We start from the raw sequence: 19,091 nt of genomic DNA on the forward strand, positions 1-19,091 counted from the left end.
ACTCATTCTGTGGCCTACTGGGAAATGGAGTCCACGTAGTTTCTCCCAATGAGCATGCTTCGTGGGCTTTCTGGGAAATGAAGTCTTGAAGATTTTTGCCTAGTCCCTACATGTAAAACGAGAGGTCTCCGCTTAGGTCGTTCTCTAGTCCAGCGCCAACATTCTACCTTCTAAGCTCTTTGCCCACGTCCCAGTGGGCTCTGTTCCATAACTCCTGCCTGGCCCTAGGCTTTGGTGATTCTGGGATCGAGTGCTTCTGCCTGAGCGAGAACGCCCTCCCCCACCCTCCGTTTCTCTGTTGGACTCGGCCATCTTTTGCTTTTGCTTGGCAACCCCAATGCGTGCTCGGGTCCGCCCCGCCCCCCTCCCTAGGGACGAGACGAGGCCGAACCTGGGATCGCCGCGCGCAACCAACTCTGGACCCTCTTGACCCTCCACTTCCGTTTCCGTTTCCGGTTTTCTGCTTCTGACGAGCTGTAATCGTGAGAGTGGCAGTCGGACCTGACTGGGGTGTCTCTTGCGGGGATCATGGCGGGGAGCCGGCTGGAGACCATCGGCACTATCTTCACCCGGTGTGTGCGCGGAGAGCGCACAGGGCTCAGTGTGAGGGGACCAGACTCGAGAGGAGGGGGCGTGGGGTGCCTAGGCTTCCAGGACACCTGCTTGGGGAGTCAGGGGATACCCCGTGGTGCTTCCTGGGCCGGAGTCGGCGGGCACCCTTGTGGGCTGGTAGTGCTCCTCTTCTTGGAGTTGGGGGACCAGGATGTCCAGTCCCCCTTCTGTCCCTGGATAGCCTGTGCACATGACCTTCGACAAGTCACTTCATCCCCTTTGGCCTCTGTTTCCTCATCTGTAAAATGAACGAATGGTTGAAAGTCATTATGGTACTGTGGAAAGAATTAGAAGACTTGCCTCCAAATGTTGTCTGGGTCACTTAATACCTTTTTTTTTTTAAAGCAATCGGGGTTAAGTAACTTGCTCTAGGTTACACGGCCAGTTATTTCTGGGTGTGGTGCTGAGTATCTGAGCCCGGATTTGATCTAGGTCATCCCGACACTAGAGCCGGTGCTCTTACTCGCTGAGCCACCTGGCCGCCCCTACACTTAATACCTTTTTGACATCGGTCAAATCACTTCACCCCTCGACCTCGTGTGTGTGATGGACTCATTTGAAACCTGTGGATCCTTTCTCAGAATAACTTTTAAAAATCAGTGAAAGACATTTTTATCATTCAGTTACTGGTTGGTAAACATAAAGGTATTTTTCTTCCCCATCCAAGTTTACAGACCCTTTAGAGATCTCTCCAAGGACCTTAAATTACGAACCTTTAGGCTAGATGGTCTCTGAGAGTCCTTCCAGGTCTATGAGTCCTAGGTGAGCTCATGAGGGCAGGAACTGCTTTTTCCTTTCTTTGTACCCCCAGCATTTAGCACAGTGCTTGATACAGTAAACGGTTGTTGATTGATCTCTAAAGTTTCTTTCTAAATCCTATGATCCTGGGAGATGTTTCCTGTGCTTCTTTACCATATAGGGAGGTAGAGGGATCAGTGAGCTTACCATGGATCTTAGTTGAGCCCATGGCTCCTCAGCTATTGGGGCTATTGCTTGTGACAAAGAGTAGCCCCTGGGGTCTTTTGCTTAACCCACTTTTGAGCAAGCTGTTTCATTCTTTTCTTAAAGGACTCGGGACCTGATTCGGGCTAGGGTAATGAAGGAGAAGCCCCTGTGGTATGATGTGTATGAGGCCTTTCCACCATTGAAGGAACCTGTGTTCCGAAGGCCCCGTCTGCGCTATGGCAAAGCCAAGGATTTGGTACCTGAGGTCCTGTACCAGGAAGATCGGATCAGAGCGTGAGTGATTGCACTGCTCACCCAGGGAAAGGAGATTGCAAAGCCCGGGAGGGAATAATCATAAAACCATTCAAGAAATTGTACATAGGAACTGGAACTTGAAAGGGAATTGAGATAGAAATTTGCTGATCCAGTTTCTGTATAAGAAAGACAGAAGGCCTAGAAGGAAGGATCTAGAATCAAGCAACTGACAAAGAATTAAATGAGGCATACCTCTGTTAATACATAAATTCTAACTAAAATGCCAAGATGTTTACAGAATCTTTCATTCCATCTTTCCCATAAAGGGCCATATGGCCAATGAGTAGACACATTTCACAATTGAAATGTAAACTTTGCGGACTAGGACTGAATTTTCTTGAAGTCTCCTAATCAGTTGGGGAGCTGTCAGCTACTGCCTGAAACAACTTCTGAAACAGTGATATAGAGACATTTACTGTGACCACATTCACTTCTCAGTGAATGTTCTGTTTCTCAGTAGATAAGGAATGTTTAATTGGCAGCTTAATGAAAAAAACCTTTTCTCCCTTCGAAACTTTATGTTTTGGAAAATTCCTTGGATACATGTAGCTTCTTTTCCCAGGAGCTGAGGTCTTGCCTCAGTGAAATCATTGCAGGACACCTCATTTGTATTCTTTGTTTCTTTGGTCTAGGAAACAATGACTAATAAATCACTATACTTTGATTTTATATGTCATATTTCTCCCACTGATAAGTCCTATATGTAATCTCATCTGTCTTCATTTCTCTGAGTCAGTAGAACAGGGATGTTCTATTACTATTTTGGGAACATCATAGAAAGGAACTAGAGAAATTCAGTTTTATCATTTGGGGTTTTAAATAGTTGACTCTTCAGCATTCTGCTGGATTCCATTGCACTAATTTTTTAATACAATGATATAAAACACATACCTATTAACTACTGTGTGCTGAACATTGCTAGGCACTGGAGGGGAAGCAAATTTTTTTTAAGCAATTGGGGTTAAGTAACTTGTTCAAGGTTACACAGCCAGTTATTTCTGGGTGTGATGCTGAGTATCTAAGCCTGGATTTGATCCCCAGGTCATCCCAACACTGGAGCCGGTGATCTTACTCGCTGAGCCACCTGGCCACCCCTAAACAATTGGGGTTAAGTAACTTGCTCAAGGTTACACGGCCAGGTGTGAGGGGAAGCAATTATAACTAAGTCCGTGTGGCTCATTATACATTAAGGGATTTTTGCCTGTTGATTTTGTGGAAGATAAAGGAGCAGGTGACATTTTGGGGGAGTATTGCAGATTGTCCCTTTTAGCTCCTGATTTTTACTCAATATTATTGTTAATAATATTAACATCATAATACCTTGCAATTATGTACGTTTTCAAAGTACTTTGTCATGTAACTGAACACCAGGAGATACAAACCGCTAGAATAACTTGAAATATGTTTCTTTTGCTGTCTAGAGGAACTGACCACAATATGTGGGCTGTTTTGTATCATTATATACTTCTTAAAGGTTGAATGATTATTCCTCCTCATATATTGGTTATTGACATTGATTTCTAATTGGAGATATAACACATACTTTTATTCTCTAGGAAATACTATTCAGTTTATGGATCTGGTCCCAGAACTTTCGATCTTTTCAACCCAAATTTTAAATCTTCCTGCCAGAGGTAAGAGACTTGTATGTGTACCAGTTCACATTTAATTAATAAGTCATTTGACTGTGTGATGAGCTCATTTGTATGAGTTTCACTTAAGGGAAGAAGAGGTCGGGATATTTAATAAGTATGCTTGGTGTTCTTTAGTAGCTGAGCAAAAAAAATATAATTTCCTGGCATCGAAAAACTGAAAAGGTGCATATCTGAGAGGGGACTGCTTGGACTTTCAGATTTGTGGAGAAGTATATTGAGCTACAGAAAAAGGGCGAAACAGATGAAGAGAAACTCTTTGTGGAAACAGGAAAGGCTTTACTGGCAGAAGGCATTATTTTACGACGAAGAGGAGGAGGAGCCGACTGTGAGTATCCCATCCTGAGCTTGAGTCAGTCCACTGTCAGAAATCTATGAGGATCTTCCATCTTCTCCACCTATACTTCTCTTTTTGTCTCCATCCCTGGTTTCACTTTTATACAGGTTAAATCCTATTACAATGAACGCTAGAGAATGTATTGGAGTATCATTGTTTTGAATATTGCTTGAAAGATAATGGGTCATCAACTGGGGTTGAAATGTAATATTTCTTTTTAATGGGGTTTGACCTGAAATATCAAAGCTTTGATGTATTTTATAAATCCCTACCTCATTCATGTGGATAAAAATGTCAATATCTGTGACATACTCACCTCTGGTGCTGGTAATCTCTCTTTTTAGCATTTAGGGAAGTCAAAAACCTGAAACAAGAACTTCAGATCAGAAGTATATTGGAAGAAAAGCAGCATAGCCCCACATGACCAGTCTTTGGAGTTCACTGAAGAGAAGCTGAAAGATCTGTTTCTTCACTCTTGAATAATACTTTTGTATTGTTGTATGCCATCAATGTCTGATCTTTCAACAACCATACACAGATCAGTGTTGAATTTTTTTTCATGGTTGAACAGGGGAAATATTTCTTAACTTATACACATTTACACTTGAATTTTGTATATTCACCCCTCTTTTGGGGTTTTTATTAAAGCCCATAACCCAGCAGGCAGTTATGTGAACTTTTATTTTGTAATAGTGCTTAACTATAAAAAGCAGGTTCAGTCTGGAACTGTCAGCAGTCTGATAAAATCCTCATGTCTATTAGGCTCACACAATATCTTTAAATGATTTTTTTTTCTAACATGATTGGTTGGATTTCAGCATTCATTTGTAGATGGGGTAAATTTTGCTCTTTGCTGCTTTTCCCTCAGTTCATAATCTGTCAATTGATTGTTCAAATGGATTCAGTATATTCCTGTGACTGATTTATCACTCTCTCCAAATGACGCCTGCTGTATTTGTTGCTATAGAGTTGTCCACCTTCTTTGTGGAAGATCAGGCTGACCTCTGTAAAGTAACAGCCAGGGAGCTGAACACATGATTGAGGCTGGAGGCTGTAACTACAGTTCCTGTCCCATGAATGGAAGTTTGAAAAAGACTATTAAGTCAAAGATTGAATTTAGACAGTGTCCTTGGAAGCAGTCCAGGCAGAGAGAAAGGGACAAACTTGTTTGAAGCATACACACAAACTCCCAGCTCCTAAAAAAGGAAGCATTCCACCCCAGATTTAGCTGTTTTACTGTGCTGAGGAGGTGACCTTTGACTGTGATACTTTAGTCCAGGAAACATGTTTATAAATTTACTTCTTGAACCTCCTCATCTATTTTCCACACCACTTAGAAGCAAACAGAATGCTATTTTGAACTTAAGAGTAGTTGCCCTTGTTATCCTATAATGAAATTATTCAGGAGCAAATAAAAAATAATCCTCATCCTTTCAAAAACCCATCTTAAATTTCATCTACATGAAACTAATTGTTAGAGCTAAAGTGGAGAAGGATGAGGGGAATTAATTTTCTTTGTTAAACAGTGACATACTATAATAATGCCATAAAAGTACTACTGCCAAGCCAAATATGGAAGGAAATTATTAAGAATGTAGAAGAAGGTGCAGCTCTTCACTGGTATAGTGAAGAGCAGTGGCCCTGGAGTCAGGAGGACCTGAGTTCAAATCCAAGCTTCAAACACTTGACATTAGCTGTGTGACCTTGGGCACATCACTTGATCCCAATTACCCTGCCCTCCCCTGTCCAAAAACAAACAAAGGAAAAAATCAAAACAAATAGAACTGATCAACAGATATACTTTCTCTAAGATGCAAAGTTTCTGGCTTTCCCTTGTAAAACTTTCCATTGGTGGAGTGTCTTAATAAAACAGGCTGCTAGTCTGATGGTGAGGAAGCCTCAGGTTTGGGGGAGAGGCTGACAGTGAAAGACCTTTTCCCCCCCATCTACAACACAATTTTGGAAAGAAAACCAAAATTAAATGTTGGCCCATAGTTGTTTGGTTAACTCTTTGCTGCCAAGGCAAAACTAAAAGTGCATTTACTTGGGAAATTCAGTACCAACTATGCCTCCAATTTAGGCAAAATTCATCTGGTATTGAGTATATATCATGGGCTTATGCACTCTGGTATATGCCACAGAGGATATGTTGAAGTGTAAAAGGTCAGTTATAAGGTAGTAATCATCAGAAACTGTTTAAAAATTGGTGAAGTAAGGGGCAGCTAGGTGGCACAGTGAATAGAGCACTGGCCCTGGAGTCAAGAGGACCTGAGTTCAAATTTGGCCTTAGACACTTAACATGTACTAGCTGTGTGACCTTGGGCAAGTCACAACCACAATTGCCCTGCCTTCCCCCTCCAAAAAAAAGCAAAAAAAAAAAAATTTGGGAAAGTATATCAATGAACAGACTCGATATGCAAGAGTCAATTGAAGTCAACGTAATCAGTAAGCATGTATGAAGTAAATGCTATTAGTATGTGCTAGGCGCTGTGCTGAGCACTGAAGTTACAAAGGAAGGCATAAACGTGAACCCTGCACTCAAGGAGCTTGTAGTCTATTGGGGAATCAATATTCAAATAACTGTATATACAAGATACATACTGCGTAAGTGGGAGGTAATCTGGGGTGGGGGGGGAGGGGTTGGGGAGACCCAGCAGTTGGGGAGCCAGGAAAGGCCTCTGGCAGAGGGTGGGATTTGAGCTAAATCTTGAAGGGAGCCAGGACATGTGCAGGAGGAATGTATTCTGGGCATGAAGGAATACAACTGTGTTTAGTAAGTCCAAGAACATAATAAACTCCTTCAGGAGGGATTTCCTATTTAATGAGAATCAGGAAAGTTGGAAAACAATTTGCCAAAAAATTAAAGGTTTTAAGCAGTGTCTTATACTATATACAAGTTACAAATGGATATTTGACTTAATTATAAAAAGCACATCATTAAAAAGGTAGAAAATAGATGGAAGTAACTCATCACTATGGTCAGCAGGAAAAAAAAAGGATAGAAGAGACCAAACAGTGAACAAGTATTAAGTGTTTATGGTATGCTGGGCATTATGGGAAGCGTAGGGAATATAAAGGAAAAGTAAACAGTAGCCCTCAGGAAGCTTACGCTACATTTTTTTTTAATTGATAGCTTATTTTTTTTACCATAATTTCGGTGAGAATTTCCCCTCTCCCCACTCCCAAAGATCCATCCATATAACAAGATCTTTTTAAAAGAAAAAACAAGTTCAGTAAAGCTGATTAATACATTGAAAGAATCTGAAAGTATAAGCAGTGCACCCCACCCATGGCCTTCCACCTCTAACAAGATGCAGGTGAAGGTGTCTACTCATATCTTCTTTGGAGCTGTTTGTTCTTTGTAATTTTGCAGCATTCCTTTTGATTGCTTTGTGGTTGTTCTTTTTACATTTAGTCATTTGTGTATCTTTCCTCTATTTAGTTAATTCTGCATCAGATTGTGTAAGTATTACTATGCTTCTCTGTAGTAGTTATCATTTCTTGGTAATATTACAGTACACTAATTTACTTCAGATTTGTAGCTATTCCCCAGTTGATGGGCATCTACTTTGCTTTCAGTTCACTGGACAGCTTACATTCTAATGGAGGAGACAACATGTACATAAAAATAGGTACCTTACAAAGTAAATTATGTAGAGTAGATGGAAGGTAACCTTAGAGGAGAAAGCTTCTTATAGAAAATAAAATAAATTATATGAAATTGAAAATGATTTTATTGCATCAAGTATAAGAAAGAAAATGTTGAATTGAGAATTTTTTTCCTCCACAAATATCTCAAGGGTCTGATGTCCAAGATAAATAGGAAATTAACCAATAGATATGAAACCAAAAGCCAGGTCCCCAGTAGAAGATACGTGGTCAAAGTATATGAGCAGGTTTCAGATGAATTGGAAACTATTAGCTTAATAATTAAGAGTGCTCTAAATTACCAATAAGAAATGCAAATTAAAACATCTCTGATCCTGGATTTCACCCAGAAAATTTACAAAGTTGGCAGGAGAGGGTAAAGGGAATAAAGTTTAGGTCAGTGTTGGAGGAACTGTGAGAAGACAGGCACACTAATACATTTGGAGCTATGAATTAGGTAAGCCATTCTGGTAAGCAATTTGGAATTATGCTTAAAAGGTGGCTAAATATCCATATACTTTGACCTAGAGATCCCATTGCTAGACATATATCCCAAAGATGTTAAGAAAAACCACCCCCAAAACAGAAAAGATCCCATGTATACCAAAATATTTATAGCAGTACTATTATGTGATAGCACAGACTTGGGGCAACAAGGTGTGTGTGTGTGTGTGTGTGTGTGTGTGTGTGTGTGTGTGTGTGTGTGTGTGTGTGTGTGTGTGTGTTAGGTACCAATTCACTTCAATAAACATTTAAGTGCCTACTATGTGCTCAGGTACTGTACTAGGTGCTGGGGATATAAATAAAAATATATAGTCCCTACCGTAAAGGAACTTACAGTCTGCTTGGGGCATCTTGTTCCCGATGTTACATGTAATTGAAACTAAGCAGAGCTACAAACTGAAAAATGTTATTGAGCTGAAAGTCAAAATCCTACCTTCTATAAAGAAAAGCTTTGGAAGGAGCTTATTGCTCTCCCTCCAGCCCTTCAATCAGAAGGGAATAGCTAAACAAATTCTAACACATAAATGTTCCCCCAAAAAAGTCAGCATTTATATAACACCGTAAGGCTTGCAATGCTTCATTTTATCCTTACTATGATCCTGAGAGGTAGGTGTTAGTCTTTCCATTTTTATTGATAAGGAAACCAAGGCCGATAGGTTAAATGACTTGCTTAGTCACCCGCTCTTATCCCCTGCGCCACCTAGCTGGCTCTGCATGAACAGCTGCATGCAGAATGAAACGAAAACAATATAAACAATGACTACAACAATGGAAAAATAGGAAGACCAATGAAATGAAGCTGAATGTTAATGTAATTGTGAAGTGGTGAGGAGCTATGGGTAACTGCATTTTCCCCCTCTTTGTTTACACAGAAAACCTTTATAGGAATGGAAGGGCCATATTTGGAAGTGAATGTGAAACTTTAAAAAGCCATCAATAAAACAAGCAAAAATGATGGTCTTTTCCCTCAGAAGCCTAGTTCTAGATGGGTATATAGAATACTAACACAAATAATACAATAGAAAATAATATAGACTAGGCATATGCAGTGTATCCATGATTTCATTGACACAGGGGAACCCCAGGTGAAGGCGCTTCTACCAATGCAGCTTGGCACCTTAGCTACAACTTAAAGTCTTAAGGATTTGTCCAGAGCACTGAGAAATGACTTGTGCATGGTTGTATAACCAACATTTGTCAGAGACAGGACTTATATCCATGTCCTCTTGATTTTGAGGTTAGCTTTCTAAGCAATATGCCATGTAGGATAGACTAAAACTACAAATTTAGAGGGGGGAAAGATCAGAGAGGACTCATGTAATCTAATCAAGGAAGGCTTCATAGAGGGGGTTAGATTTGAACTGGGATTTAAAGAATGGAGAATATTGGAGTATTATACAGAGAAGGAAGCGGGGAGGCATGCCAAGTAAGAGGAGGAGGATGATAAGCAAAGACTTGGAGTTGGAAATTTGTGAGATGTATGTGGGAATTAAATTACCCTAAGAGTAGTGAAGGGTGAGTGTCAGTTTTTAGAATCTATAATCTTTTTCTCTTTTTGGAGGGGTGAAGGCAAGGCAATTGGGGTTAAGTGACTTGCCTAAGGTCACACGTCTAATAAATGTGTCAAGTGTCTGAGGCTGGATTTGAATTCAGGTCCTTCTGACTCCATGGCCTGTGCTCTATTCACTTCACCACCTAGCTGCCCTAGAGTGTCAATAGTTAAAAGTAAGTTTGGAATAGTTGTAGGCTAGGATTTAGGGTTGTAAAGGACAATAGTGGTCATTAGTTCAAAATCCTCATTTTATGGAGAAGGAAACAGACCCAGGGGTGAAGTGATTTAACCACGTGGTAGAATTCCAGAGTTCTTTCCACTCCACTACCACACATTGACATCTAAATTGGGCTAGATGATGGAGGCCTTTAGAGCCAGGTAGATTAGCTGAGACTTAGTGAAAGAAACAGAAAGACATTGAAAGTTTTTGAATAGGAATATAACAAGATAAAGGCTTTTTTTTTTTTAAGAAGATGAATCTGGCAGTGATGCAAAGAATGGGCTGAAGAGGGAAAGACTAGTTAGAGAGGCTAAGTAGGAAGCTGTTGTCGTAAACTAGGTGTGATATGAAAACATGAACTGAAGTGTTGGGAATGGAGGGCAGATAGAAGAGCCATTTGAAGGAATAATAGGCAGAATCCAGCCTGGATATGGGGATGAAGTCATTTCAGAATTAGGAGTTTGGGTTACTGGGAGCCAGAAGGTGATCACTGATAGCTAGCTGGGCAAGGGAACGGGTCCTAACAGGAGAATGAATGGATTTAGCTTTGGACATGTCAAGTATGAGATAATGCTGACACTTGACTTTGGTGCTTAGATGGATCTGTGATCTCATCAATGTGAGTATCCTTCCCAATAGTGCTAATTGCAGGCCACCCATGCCTCCTCATCCTGTGCAACTCATCTGTGCCTTCTTAGAAATCCTCCACAGGGGTCTACCCAACGTCCTGGGGACTCTTTCTAGTTTTCTTGACATTGAATGAATACCAGGGGAGCAAGAGGATTCTTCATCCCTTGATTTCATGACACGAAAGCTAACCTACCTCCTTTTAGACAGATAAAATGCTAGGCTTGGAGAAAGGAAAACTATCTTCCTAATGTGTTGCAGGCTAGATGCCCACCTGGTATCTCTTCATTGCTCTTTGTGTGACTCATACTTTTTATTCACTGAATCAATGAATAATGATTTATTAAGCACCTACTATGTACTGAACACTGTGCTAGGAACTGGGGATACAAATAGAAAAAAAATAAACAATCCCTACTCTCTAACTTATGTATGTTTGAGTTTTCTCACCCAATAGAATGTTAGCTCCTGAGAAAACTCAAATATACATAAACACATGTAGGCTAAGTCCAAAATAAATACAAGGTAGTTAGACCCAAGGTAGCTAGGCAAGTAGGGCATTAGGAGTTGGGGGGTGGGGGAATCAGGCTTTGTGTAGAAGATGGTGTTTGAACTATGTCTCTAAGAAAGAGGGGTTATGCGAGGTGGGGGTCAGGGGGGAGTGCATTCCAGGTGTGAGGAACATTCAATGCAAACACATGGAAATGGAGTACCATGCATGAGGAACAGAAGGCCAGCTTGGCTGAACTATGGAGCATGGGAGAGGAGAATATAGAACAAGGCTACAAAAGATATGAATCCAGGTTATGAAGGGCTTTAAAAGCCAAACAGAGGAGTTTAGATTTTATCCTGGAGGCAATAGGGAGCCACTGGTTTATTAAACTGGGGAGTAACAAAGTTATTTCAGTACTTTAGGGAAATCAAATCACTGGCAGCTGTGTGGAAAATGGATTTGACTGGGGAGAGATGAGTCCCAGAAACCAAATAGGAGGTGTTTCAATGATCTAGACCATAGGTGAACGGACCCCAAATTAGGTTCAGGGCTGTGGGAGTAAAGAAAAGGGGTCAGAATTGAGAGATATTGAGGATATAGAAATGACTATATTTGGCTCCTAATGTCTTGTGGAGTGAGTGAGAGGAAGTAAAGGTAATACCGAGCTTCTGAACTCAGAAGACTGATAGAATGATGACTTCAACAGAAATAGGGAATTTTGTAAAAGAGATGGATTTTAGAGGAAAGTTAAGGGTTCTGTTTTGAAACTGCTGAGTTTGCAATATCTCTAGGACATCCAGTTGAAATATCCAATAGGTAGCCAGGGATGAAGGACTGAAGCTCAAGAGAGGACATAGATCTGGGTCATCTACATAGAGATGAAGATTGTGTTATTTTATGAATTGCAGCCACTCGGAGACACCAAAAGGATTGCCATCCTGCAAAGATGGACCTTTGTTTCAGGGAGGAATATTGAGGTCATTAAAAGTACCACACAATTTCCCAGACTATTCTGTTCATTTCTGGTCTCAGTCCAATGTTGGTTTACAGTATCTCCCCAAGATAAAGACCCTGATAGACCAGCTCAAGGGGTTGCAAAACACTTAACCAAATATCAATAGATGCTTAAAAAGCTTTGAAACAATACAATACTCATTCCTAATAAAAACACTAGAAAGCACAATAATCAGTAGAGTTTTTTTAAAAATGATAAGTAGTATCTATCTAAAGCCAAGTATAATAATTTTCTGTAATGGTGATAAACTAGAAGCCTTTCCAATGTGATCAGGGATGAAATAAGGATGTCCACTATCGTCACTATTATTCAATATTGTACTAGGAGTGCTAGCTGTAGCAATAAGACAAGAAAAGATGGACAACAAGGAACCCAAACTATTACTCTTTGCAGATAATTGACTGTTATACTTAGAGAACCCTAGAGAATCAACTAAAAAACTAATTGAGACAATTAACAACTTTAGTAAAGTTGCAGGATATAAAAAAACCCACATAAGTCATGACCATTTCTATACACGACCAACAAAGCCCTGCAGGAAGACATAGAACAAGAAATTCCATTTAAAAATCTGCAGATAGCATAAAATATTTGAAAGTTTATCTGCCAAGACAAACTCGGGGAATATATAAACACAATTACAAAACACTTTTCACAGAAATAAAGACAGATCTAAACAACTGGAGAAATATTATATGCTTATGTGCAGACTAAGCTAATTTAATAAAAAATGACTATTATACCTAAATTAATTGACTTACTCAGTGCCAAAGAATTTATTTATAGACTTAGAAAAAAACAATATGTAGAACAACAAAAGGTCAAGAATGTCAAGGGAATCAATGAAAAGGAAAATATGAAGGAAGGTGTCCTAGCAGTACCAGATTTTAAACTATGTTACAAAGCAGTAATCATCAAAATAATCTGGTACTGGCTAAGAAATAGAATGGTGGATCAGTGGAAGAGATTAAGTATACAACATGCAGTAGTAAATGTCCATAGTAATCTAGTGTTTGATAGATAGCTCCCAGCTACTGGGGCAAGAACTAACTAACAAAAACTAGGAAAACTGGAAAGCTGTCTGGCAGAAACTAGGCATGGACCAACATCTCTCTCTGTATACAAAGATAATGTCAAAACAGGCATATGAATTAGAAATAGAAGAGGATATCAAAAGCACATTAGAGGAGCATGGAACATTTTTCCTGTCAGTTCTGTAAGATAAAGGAAGAACTTATGAACAAATGAGAGGATATCATGGGAGGTAAAATGGGTAATTTAAAAAGTTCTTACACAACCAAACCAATCAGCAAGTTTATCTGATAAAAACCTCATTTCCCAAATATATAGGGAACTGAGCCAAATTTATAAAAATAAGAGCCATTTCCCACTTCATAAATGATCCAAAGATATGGACAATTTTCAGAAGAAGAAACCAAAGCTAGTAAGTAAGAGTCATGTGAAAAAATGCTCTAAATCACTAATAACTAGAGACATGAAAATTAAAACAACTCTGAGGTGCTACCTCACACCCATCTGAATGACTTACATGACAGAAAAGGAAAATAACAAATGCTGGAGGGGAAATGGAAAAATATTGGCATTATTGGTGGAGTTATGAATTGGTGCATTCATTCTAGGCAATAATTTGGAGCTTTGCCCAAAGGGCTATAAAACTGTGCATACTCTTTGACCCAACAGTACTGCTATTAGTGCCATATTCCAAGGAAATCAGACAAAAAGGAAAAGGACACATATGGACAAAATATATTTATATGAGCTCTTTTTGTGGTGGCAAAAAATTGGAAACTGAGAGGATGCCCATCAGTTGGGGAATGACTGAACAAGTTGTGGTATAGGATTGTGATTTGTGATTGTGAATATTACTGTGCTACAAGAAATGTTGAAGAGAATGGCTTCAGAAAAACCTGGGAAGACATATTAATTGATGCAAAGTGAAGTGAGCAGAACCAGGAGAACATTGTATACAAAACAACAATATTGTAATGATGATCAACAGTGAAAGACTTAGTTACTCTGGTCAATACAGTGATTCAAGATGGTTCCAAAGGATTCATGAAAAATATTATCTACCTCCAGAGAGAGAAATAATGAACTCTGAATGCAGATTGAAACATACTGGTTTTCACTTTATTTTGGTTGCTTTTTTTTTTGCAACACGGCTAATGTGGAAATGTTTTCCGTAACTTCACATGTATAATGGGGATAATATTTCTTGTCTTCTCGATAGGTTAGGGAGGGGCTGGAAGGAGGGAGAGAATTTGGAATTCACAATTAAAAAAATTAAAATATGGTTAACCCTACCCCCAATAAAACTTCTCCAAAACATTCACCCCAAAATAAAGTAAATTTAGAAACATTCCACTGAACTGAAAGGGAAAGCCAAAGATGATGATAATAATGATGATGATAAGTGCTTAAAGGTTTGTAAGGTGTTTGTAAGGTTGTAGGATTAATGAATCAATAATAAATCACTAGCCAAGAGTTAATTGTTTAGTTTCAAAAATGGTTGAGTTTTCTGAGAGTATTAAGGGAAAGAAAAGTAGATGACTGAGGACTGAGTCTTGGGTTTCACCCACAATTAAAGGGCAAAATGAGAAAGGTGAGCCAATGAAGAAAATAAAAATCTAACATCTCTTCCACGTGGAAGAGAATTCTAAAATTCTTGGAAATGTTGGTCCTTAATCACTAGGTCATTACACAGATTTCTCTTGTTAGTCTTACTTGGCCTTTGAATGGAAGCTTCTAGAAAGTCAGACCAAATCATTTTTTTTAAAATGAGTTCTGAAAAATGCCAGGCTCTCTAATGTTGGCATTTGTGATCATCACCAATTAATGTCCCTAAAGTTTTCCTGAATTATACAAAATAATGACCTTTTCTCCCTCCCCTCCCCTAATGACAGTTTGTCATTAAAAAAAATGACTCAAATCCTTCAATCCTCCACCAGTAGTCTTCTTCCCCACAAAGTTCCATTCAGAAGGGGAACTGGATTTTCCTTACAAATGTCACAGCAACCTGTCACTCTTGTCCGGAAACCAAAATATGGTGAACTATAGTTTTCCTGTCTCATATATCCTCCTCAGCTTTCAGCTGTGGCAGACTAGATTCGGAATTGTGCTGGCAGCTTTCTTGACAACCTATAAGTTCAGGTAGATGACTATGTGTGGTACTGACAGTTGGAAAAGTTGGCATTGTGTCCCTACTAGAGAAACAGGGAATTAGAGGCATGATCAGATGAACTGTCCAAGGTGGCAATAAGGCGATTTCTTTGCCTCCATTCCTGAGTTAAATTTCATTTCTGCAGAGATACACCAGATTGATTCTGCTGGGTTCCATAAACAGGGATAAACCTATGTCCAATAACTGATGAGGCCAGCAGTGCCTAGGCAGGGGTCCAGGATCAGTGAGCTGCCTGGCTGAAAGTCACCTTGGCTCACCAAGAAAGGACACTTAGCCTCCCGAGGAGAAACAGGAAATGACTTGTGTCACTGTCAGGGAACTAAGTGGCAAGTCCACTCCTGATTGGTGGAACTCAGCACTGAGGCAGTCCCTGCCCTGGGATGCTGTGGCCAGACAAGTAGTTACTCCAGTAGATTGCAGGAATGGAAAGATTGCTATAGGAGGGCTAGCAACATGCATATTCTGGGTTGTCTGTCAGCAAAAGACAGGAAGTCAGTATTCTGTCTGTCTCAAGAAAACCAAAACAAAAGCCCACCCACAGTTCTGAGAGGATCTGTCCGGTGGTGGAGCTCAGGGGTCAGGTTACCCACTTTTCCAGACCAGATTTCCAGTTGGGTGATATCTCTGTTGGACTTCTACCTCAAATGTCAGTCCCCATGACCTTCTGGTTGCTCAGCTATTTTAATTAAAAGATGCTTCTAAGCACAACCCAGCAGTGGGCTATCTATTATTTATCCAGCATTTCCCTTCCAACAGCTAGAGAAAGGTCAGGGGCTTCAACAGCTGCTTTATTTTGGGTTAGCAGCTTAGATGAAAAAAGAGAGACAATCAATCCCCACTTCCCTCCTGTTTGGGCACAGGCAGGACATTGTTTAATAGTCATTGTGGCATTTAGGATTCTCAGCCCCAAACCAGTGTGCATGTGTGTGTGTGTGTGTGTGTGTGTCCCTTGCTGTTGTACATTTCCCCCAAGAGAACATCAGGTTGTGATGATGGGTAATGATGAGGTATGAATTTATTTGCGAATGTCAGCCAGAGACTGTGGGCGTGGGCACTGGTGAAGACCACGAGATGGCGCTGTGTCCTCATACTGGTCTGCTACAATCCATTCAGCTGCCCTGGCGCCTTGCAGAATTCCAGACCTGATGAGGTTGGGGTGTGCCCTTATACCATCATGTTTTGGCTAAAAGTTAGGGAGCAGAGGTCCTGGGTGGAATTGTGAGTAGGAGGGGGGTGGGACAGGGGACAATGAGACCTCTGTCTAGGGCCTGTGAAGTCACTGACAGTCTGTCTTTTCTGAAGGGCAGGACTGGGAGTAGCAACGTGCCCAACCCTTGGAAACTGGTCCAGGTCACTGCTTCTTACCCTCATTATGTCTGTGACTAACCTGGACAATTTGATGGGAAGGGGCAAAGCAAGAGATCAGCCCTAGGATAGACTTGTTGTTGTTCAGTGTTTTTTTCAGTCATTGTCTGACTCTTTGTGACCCCATTTCCGGTTTTCTTAGCAAAGATCCTGGAGGGGTTTGCCATTTCCTTCTCCAGCTCACTTTAGAGATGAGGAAACTGAGGCAAACTGGGTTAAGTGACTTGTCCAGGGTCACACAGCTAGTGTCTGAGACCAGATTTGAACTCAGGAAGATGAGTCTTCTTCACTCTAGGCTATGCATACTCCAATGTGCCACCTAGCTTCCCCGGGGTAGACTTGGGGAAGGGTAAAGGACAGAATAAATAACAGGGATTTTTCCTTTCCAGCTAATTAACCAGCAATCAACCTACATCCTTTAGTACATTGGAACTCAGTTTCCACATCTGTGAAAAGGGGATAATAGTACTTGCCCAGGGTAGTTGTAAGGAAAGCAATTTGGAAACTCAAAAGCTCTATAGAAATGTGAGTTATTATTAGCATTCATGATGTCTTTTCCTCCTTTTCGACAAACCACAGATGTGACCATTGCTTAAGACCTTAGCCCCAAGACATTGTTGCTAAGGCCTCAGGTCAACAGTTGCCCTGATTCATCTTCTTCAAGGCTGGATCCTTTCAAAGGATGATGCTTTGAATATTTTCCATGTGAAATGTAGAGGGAAGCAAACCTTTCAGCTCTAAATCTGCTGGTGGGAGGAAGAAGAGAAGGAGGTAGAGGAAAAGGAAAAAGAAGAGGAGGGAGAAGAAGAAGGAGGAAGGAGAGGCAGAAGAGGAAGAGGAAAAAGAGAAGAAAGGCATTGTGGTATAATGGAAAGAGAATTGTCTCCAGATTCAAGAAACCTGGGTTCAAATCCCACCCCCAATGATGACTACTTCCACGACCCTAGACAAATCACTTAGCTTCCCTGGGTCTCAGTTTCCTCATTTGTAAAATGAGGTTTGGACTAGCTGGCCTCTGAGAATCCCTTCATCTTCACATCCATGATCCTGGTATAAGTGAGACTACAGATGGAGCTGTAGGGGTTGGGGTGAGGGTAGTGAGGGGCCCTGCTGGAGGCAGGGATCTGAAGGTCCAAGAGAATTCATTCTACTCCCTCTTCCATTTCAACGCCTCCACTTTCGGCCAAGTTTCCATGTAAACGATGTGCCTTCCCGGGTGGTCTCTTGTTCTTTGCCCCAGGCTGGAGGGAGTCGGAAGGTGGGCCCCTCCTAACAGAATGTAGAGCCAAGTATGCCACAGGGCAATTAACGTCACTGCAGCATTGGCCCAGATATCTGAGGACTTTGAAATCATGGGAAGGGTAGCCGGAGAAGGATAGATGAGTGGAAAAGTTGAGTGTTCTGGTCCCGCAATTGAATCTGAGACTTTTCCAAAGGATGCACCAGTTGTTGTTCAGATCCCCTCCTGGTGCTCTCAGCTTGAAAGCTGAGGATGCTTGAGGTCATCTCTTGAATATTAAAAAGGAAGCCAGGCGGCTTTTGGGCTTTATCACCCAGCTTCTCGTTTCTTCCACCAGCCGAGAAGCAATGGCCCTTTTCCATCACCCCAGCAGGAGTCACAGCCTCCTTGTTCCTAAAGGACCTTCTCTAAGTCATCACATTTCTCATGCCTGGCTACCCACCAAGAACCATCTTCCTGCACTGCCAAATCTTTCATTTTTGGTGTGTTAACCGAGACAGATTCTAAAGGCTTCCAGCCATCTAGGGGTAAAGCCAGACACATGGTGGGATGTCAGGGACAAAATATGGAGTGACTGTCTGGGGTCCTGTTATATGGCAAACTCAAGGCTATTTAATAACAATGATGGCGATGATAGCACCACCACCACCACCACAATTCCCATTGCTCCCCAGACATTTATATAACACTTCAACATTTGCAAAGTGTTTTATTTATTTTATCTCATTTTAGCTGCACAACAAGCATGTAAGGTTATTAATACTACAGATATTATTGTCCTTGAGTTACAGATAGGGGACCCAAGGCATGGAGGTAATCTCACAGTTAACCAACGTGATTAGTGGAGTTTTCTTTTTTTTTTTTTTTTGCTTCTTTTTTTGGAGGGGGGAAGGCAGGGCAATTGGGGTTAAGCAGCAACGTCACTGGCTAATAAGTGTTAAGTGTCTGAGGCTGTGGAGTTTTCATTTTTAAAGCAGGAAAATCAAGACCCTTATTGCCCAGATATTTGATGTGAGGTCATTTAGTCTATTTGATTCAGGACCCTTGACTCCCAGTTTTTTGCTTACCCAAGGGGTTTACAAGATAGAAGCTTTTGGTGGAAAGAACAGTACACAGCTGAGGCTAGAACATTAATATATTAATATTGTAATAAAAATCACAAGTTAGGGAAGCTGGCTTTGAATGAAAGAAAAAAAATTAAGTACCTGCCATATACTAAGCACTGTACTAACCAATGGAGATTCAAATACAAAACCTAGACTGCCCCTGCCCTCAAGAAAGCTTATATTCTAATAGGGCAACACACATAGGGAAAAGGTGTCCAAAGAAGAGAATTTTGGTTTAAGGATTCATAGGGACAGTGA

General features: G+C 40.7%; 1 protein-coding gene across 1 annotated transcript; it reads left to right on the top strand.

Moving 5' to 3' along the window:
- The first annotated feature begins 380 nt into the window (after positions 1-380).
- Positions 381-4,527, top strand: MRPS23 (mitochondrial ribosomal protein S23). Its single transcript, XM_069067440.1, has 5 exons — positions 381-572; positions 1,681-1,851; positions 3,429-3,506; positions 3,725-3,852; positions 4,206-4,527. The coding sequence occupies exons 1-5, from the start codon at positions 529-531 to the stop codon at positions 4,283-4,285; spliced, it is 501 nt and encodes a 166-aa protein (XP_068923541.1). The 5' UTR covers positions 381-528; the 3' UTR covers positions 4,286-4,527.
- The last annotated feature ends 14,564 nt before the right edge of the window (positions 4,528-19,091 follow it).

The sequence above is a fragment of the Petaurus breviceps genome, unplaced genomic scaffold, assembly GCF_028583685.1.
Source record: "Petaurus breviceps papuanus isolate PSGF00001 unplaced genomic scaffold, PetGlider_PUasm1.0 90750, whole genome shotgun sequence".
Lineage (NCBI taxonomy): Eukaryota > Metazoa > Chordata > Mammalia > Diprotodontia > Petauridae > Petaurus > Petaurus breviceps.

Bases quoted from the DNA above. Each gene is read 5' to 3' on its own strand.
- MRPS23 (XM_069067440.1), top strand. From the start codon at position 529: ATGGCGGGGAGCCGGCTGGAGACCATCGGCACTATCTTCACCCG. The intron at 573-1,680 runs GTGTGTGCGCGG...CTTTTCTTAAAG, and splicing joins ATCGGCACTATCTTCACCCG to GACTCGGGACCTGATTCGGG. The intron at 3,507-3,724 runs GTAAGAGACTTG...TTGGACTTTCAG, and splicing joins TTTAAATCTTCCTGCCAGAG to ATTTGTGGAGAAGTATATTG.